The following is a 5,884-nucleotide window of genomic DNA, read 5'->3' as shown; positions in this document are numbered from 1 at the left end:
TATGTAAGCCTTTAGCACGCTGGAGCGCTCATCTATTCAAGCTTATTCTGAATTCCATGAACTCAGCATGGTCCAGCCCCACTACAAAGACACTGTCAGCTTGATGCTGATCAATTCAAGCCCTCTCCTTCACAGGTTTTAAGAAGAGATATCAGGACTGAAACACACACACATTTTAAAGATGACTGCCCCAGTTCTCATCACCTGGCCAACTGTGGGGTAAACCTTAACATAGGGTTTAACTGCATTGGCCTTGTTGGTTGGTGATAGACACCTGTGTGATGGTAGAGAGAAGTGGGTTGCACTGTAGAGTGTCAGGAGGGTCAGCAATTCGAGTTAATGGGATTCTTTGAGAATAATTCATGTATCCAGACTACTACTGTTCCCAAACAATAATAAACCTCAATATGTTTAAAGGGCTGTATTCCTGAATTTCAATTAAGGTAGCGAAGATAATGCATAATTACAATTTAAATTATAATTAAGGAATTGCAATGAAATTATGTGAAATTCATAGAAATAACTGTTTTGACTATAATTTTGAATGGGTAGATGCAGATTTGTTTGAAAATTTGGAAAAAAAAAGTTTCAAAATTGGTAACACTTTAACAGTGTTGGGCATGTTAACTTTAAAAAAAAAAAATAGTTACTAGTTACTTCTCACAAATAGTAACTGAGTTACATCATCATAAAAGTAACTAATTACCAGGGAAAGTAAAAAAAAATTGTAATCGTGTTAAATTAATAAAACATTAATCTACTCTCTTTTAATGTTGCTGTGGGACAATTTGAGAGACATCTTCCAGGGGCTAAATATTACTTTATTGGGGTTGCTTCAACCCACGGACATGAAAATCATCCCGCAACAAAACTCTGGGGTCGAAGACAGCGTAAAGAGCTAAAAATGCTTTGTTTACTTTTTAATCATACAGATAAGAATAATGTTTGAAACTGTGAAGGGTCTACTTTTATTTGTGTACAACAACAAAACATGTGCTTTTGTAAAATAAAGAAAATAAACATTATGTTCTCTCTGCCATCTCTGTCTCCTTCACCTCTCTTCACAGAAATGTAAATAAAATAACCTGAATCTCTGCAAATACCTACCTTATAGACATTCAATTCAATTCAATTCAAATTTATTTGTATAGCGCTTTTCACGATACATATCGTTGCAAAGCAGCTTTACACCAAATTGACATTTTTACAATATATGTAGTAGTAGCTTGATGCACATATGGCAGAGATGTGTGGTAAAGATCAATTAATGACGTAATCAAACAGACAAAGAACACTATAAATTAGTAGCAGAATTCGGTAGTGCTGTATGTTTTCAGGGTTGGCATCATCTGAAGTCCTCTGTGGGGTTGGCATCATCTCTTCTTAAGTGTTCTGGATCCACACTGGAGCTTGTGAATTCCTAGTTACCATGGGATGTCAATCCCATGGCAAAAACAGAGAACAAATAGGAACATAATTAGCGTAGCTGCTGTTCAAACTAAGAAAAGGAAGGTTTGTTAAACCAGAGCTAAAAGATTAATAATGAACATTTGATCAGATATAGCTGCAGGAAAAGTTTGAGATGCATTATTTGAATGCTTGGCTAAAAGATGTGTCTTTAATCTAGATTTAAACAGAGACAGTGTGTCTGAACCCCGAACGTTATCAGGAAGGCTGTTCCAGAGTTTGGGTGCCAAATGTGAAAAAGCTCTACCTCCTTTAGTGGACTTTGCTATCCTAGGTACTACCAACAGTCCAGAGTTTTGCGACCTTAGGGAGCGTGATGGATTGTAGCGTGGTAGAATACTAGTTAGGTACGCAGGAGCTAAACCGTTAAGTGCCTTATAGGTAAGTAGTGCTATTTTGTAGCTGATGCGGAACCTAATAGGTAGCCAGTGCAGAGACTTTAAGATTGGGGTAATATGATCATACTTTCTTGACCTGGTAAGGACTCTAGCAGCTGCATTTTGGACTATCTGTAGCTTGTTTATTGAAGATGCAGGACAACCACCTAGTAGTGCATTACAATAGTCCAGTCTAGAGGTCATGAATGCGTGAACTAGCTTTTCTGCATCAGAAACAGGTAACATGTTTCGCAGCTTGGCAATGTTTCTAAGATGGAAGAATGCTGTTTTTGTAACATGAGAAATATGATTTTCAAAAGACAAGTTGCTGTCTAATATAACACCCAGGCTTTTGACTGTAGTGGAAGTAACAGTACATCCGTCTAGTTGTAAATTGTAAGTCAAAAGATTTTGTGTATTGTTTTTAGGTCCAATAAGTAATATTTCTGTCTTATCTGAATTTAATAGCAGAAAATTGTTGGTCATCCAATCTTTTACATTTTTAACACACTCTGTTAACTTCGATAATTCAGAAGTTTCATCTGGTCTTGTTGAGATATATAGTTGAGTATCATCAGCATAACAATGGAAACTAATCCCGTGTTTTCTAATAATATTACCAAGGGGCAGCAAGTATATTGAAAATAGTAGAGGACCTAGAACAGATCCTTGTGGCACTCCATACTTTACTGGTGATAACTGAGATGACTCCCCATTTAAATAAACAAAGTGGTAGCGATCAGACAGGTAGGATCTAAACCATCTTAAAGCCTGCCCTTGGATACCTGCATAATTTTGTAGTCGATCTACTAGTATGTCATGATCTATAGTGTCGAACGCAGCACTAAGATCAAGTAAAACTAGCAATGAGATGCAGCCTTGGTCTGATGCAAGAAGCAAGTCATTAGTGATTTTAACAAGTGCAGTTTCTGTGCTGTGATGGGGCCTGAAACCTGACTGAAATTCTTCATAAATATCATTTTTTTGCAAGAATGAGCACAGTTGAGCAGATATAACTTTCTCTAAAATTTTAGACATAAATGGAAGATTAGAAATGGGTCTATAATTTGCCAGTTCACTAGGGTCTAGTTGTGGTTTCTTAATAAGAGGCTTAATAACCGCCAGCTTGAATGGTTTAGGGACATGACCTAAAGATAACGATGAGTTGATAATATTGAGAAGCGGTTCTTCTGCCACAGGTAACAATTCTTTCAGTAATTTAGTGGGTACGGGATCTAATAGGCATGTTGTTGGTTTAGACACAGTGATGAGTTTATTTAACTCTTCCTGTCCTATAGCGGTAAAGTACTGTAGTTTTTCTTTGGGTGCGACGAAAGAAGTTGACATATTAGATGCAGTATAATCTACACTGGTTATTGTATTTCTGATGTTATCTATTTTATCAGTGAAGAAATTCATAAAGTCATTGCTATTAAGCTGTAAAGGAATATTTAGATCAGGTGGCGTCTGGTTATTTGTTAATCTAGCCACTGTGCTAAATAAAAACCTTGGATTGTTTTGGTTATTTTCTATGAGTTTGCGGATATGCTCAGCCCTAGCAGCTTTTAAAGCCTGTCTGTATCTGGACATACAGTTTTTCCATGCAATTCTAAAAACTTCCAAGTTAGTTTTTCTCCATTTGCGCTCAAGATTGCGAGTTTCTTTCTTGAGGGAATGGGTATTACTGTTGTACCATGGCGCAATACGTTTTTCTCTAACTTTTTTCAATTTGATGGGGGCAACAGCTTCTAACGTATCGGAGAAGATGGTGCCCATATTGCTAGTCATTTTGTCTAGATCCTGTGTATTAAGGGGTACACAGAGCAGTTGAGATAAATCAGGCAGGTTATTTGTAAATCTATCTTTGGTGGCTGGAACAATAGTTCTGCCAAGACGATAACGTGGAGCCATATAGTTAATATCAGTGATACGCAGCATGCACGATACAAGGAAATGGTCAGAAACATCATCACTTTGAGGTACGATATCTATATCAGTAAGATCAATTCCATGCGATATAATTAAATCTAGCGTATGATTAAAACGATGAGTGGGCCCGGTGACATTTTGCTTGACTCCAAAAGAGTTTATTAGGTCAGTAAACGCAAGTCCTAACGCATCATTTGTATTATCAACGTGAATGTTAAAATCTCCGACAATTAGCACTTTATCAAAATTAACCAATAGTTCTGAAAGGAATTCTGCAAATTCTTTTAGGAAATCTGTATATGGCCCTGGCGGTCTATACACAGTAGCTAAAACAAGAGATAGGAGAGATTTCTTTTGCATATCTGGCAGAGTAACATTAAGCAAAAGTATTTCAAATGAATTAAACCTGTATCCTGTTTTCTGAGTAACACTGAGAATATCACTATATATTGTTGCAACACCACCACCACGACCACTCTGACGGGGCTCATGTTTATAATAGTAGTTTGGTGGAGTGGATCCATTTAGACCAATATAATCATTAGGTTTTAGCCAGGTTTCGGTTAAGCAGAGTACATCAAAACTATTATCTGTGATCATTTCATTCACAATAACTGCTTTCGGTGCAAGTGATCTAATGTTTAGCAGCCCAAGCTTTAAAAATGGTTTCTGTTCGTGTATTTTGCTTTTTTCTGGTTTAATTACGATCAGATTTTTCTAGATCCTGCATTAAATTTATGTTTTGATCTCACTATTCGAGGAACAGACACAGTCTTTATAGATTGGACAGTGCAAGTACTCTCATTTAAGCGTTCAGAACAAAAGCCGTCGTAGCAATCATTTGAGGATGTACTTACTAGTCAAATGGAGCGTAGCGTCCTGGAGATGTTGTCCGACAGCAGCTCCGCTCCGACTCTGCTGGGGTGCAGGCCATCCGCACGGAAAAGCCTAGGACGTTCCCAGAAAAGATTCCAATTATTAACAAAGAGCAGTTTCTGTTCTTTACACCATGTCAGTAACCATTCATTTAGAGCAAGAAGTCTACTGAACTTTTCGTGCCCACGTCGATACGTGGGAAGCGGTCCTGACACGATGATCCTCGTCGCGGGCGACGTGCTGCGAACCGTCTCGATCAGGCTGCTGAAGTCCCTCTTCAGAACCTCCGTCTGCCGCAGCCTGGTGTCGTTCACCCCCGCGTGCAGGACGATCGCGCCGACGCTCTCGCCGTCCTTCAGGATTGCGGGTATCTGCGCAGAAACATCGAGAACGCGAGCACCAGGAAAACAGTGGGTGTGGACTTTACCTTTAGCTAAAGTAGCACGTACGTACCGGACAATGGAGTCTCCGACGATCACAGCGTCGCGTTCCGTCTCGCGAAGGGGAGCGAAGCGGTTCCGGGTGGAGATCTCGAAGACCGGAGGCGGCGGAGGGGGCGAGGTCCTCGGCCGGGGCCTGGCTCGCGTCTTCCGCTGCTGCTGCACCCAGGGTCCGTGGTGTCCCGGCGCCGGAGTGAAGGACATCTGGGAAGATCGCGTCCAGGGTGCACGGGACCTGTGCAGAGAAGCACACGGAGTAGAGGTGGTCAGAGTGTTAGTAAGACATGAGAAATATATGTAGTGAAAGCTTGAAATTTTACTTTAAATGAAGTAAGTCACTATTATTTCTAGTATTTATACTGTAAATATATGAAAACTGAACTTTTGATTAGTAATATACATTGTTGAGAACTTCATTTGGACAATTTTAAAGGCAATTTTCTCAGTATTTTTATTTTTTTGCACCCTCAGAGGTCCAGGTTTTCAAATAGCTGTATCTCGACCAAATATTGTCCTATCCTAACAATCCATACATCAATGGAAAGCTTATTTATTCGGCTTTTTAGATGATGTATAAATCTTAATTTTGAAAAATTGACCCTTATGACTGGTTTTGTGATCACTGCACTTTAGTACAGGGACCAATTCTTACGATTAAAGGGATAGTTCACCCAAAAATGAAAATTCTGTCATTAATTACTCACCCTTATATTGTTCCAAACCTGTAAGACCTGTAATTAGGATGTTTTTGATGAAATCTAAGAGCTTTCTGACCCTGCATAGACATTTACACAG

General features: G+C 39.1%; 1 protein-coding gene across 2 annotated transcripts; it reads right to left on the bottom strand.

Moving 5' to 3' along the window:
* Positions 1 to 1,122: 1,122 nt before the first annotated feature.
* Positions 1,123 to 5,362, bottom strand: LOC127166787 (uncharacterized). Of its 2 annotated transcripts, XM_051112345.1 has the most exons (3): positions 4,824 to 5,362; positions 4,631 to 4,721; positions 1,123 to 1,420 (listed from the first exon to the last, which is right to left on the bottom strand). In XM_051112345.1, the coding sequence occupies exons 1-2, from the start codon at positions 5,291 to 5,293 to the stop codon at positions 4,634 to 4,636; spliced, it is 558 nt and encodes a 185-aa protein (XP_050968302.1). In that variant the 5' UTR covers positions 5,294 to 5,362; the 3' UTR covers positions 1,123 to 1,420; positions 4,631 to 4,633. The 2 variants fall into 2 exon arrangements, with proteins under 2 accessions (XP_050968302.1, XP_050968301.1); XM_051112344.1 differs by having other exon boundaries at positions 4,631 to 5,362.
* Between the last annotated feature and the right edge of the window lie 522 nt (positions 5,363 to 5,884).

Source organism: Labeo rohita, chromosome 6 (genome assembly GCF_022985175.1).
Source record: "Labeo rohita strain BAU-BD-2019 chromosome 6, IGBB_LRoh.1.0, whole genome shotgun sequence".
Taxonomy (NCBI): domain Eukaryota; kingdom Metazoa; phylum Chordata; class Actinopteri; order Cypriniformes; family Cyprinidae; genus Labeo; species Labeo rohita.
Note: the sequence above shows the minus strand (reverse complement) of the source record. Positions and strands in the feature narration are given on the sequence as shown.

Coding starts and splice junctions, on each gene's coding strand:
- LOC127166787 (XM_051112344.1), bottom strand. CDS start 5,293: ATGTCCTTCACTCCGGCGCCGGGACACCACGGACCCTGGGTGCAGCAG.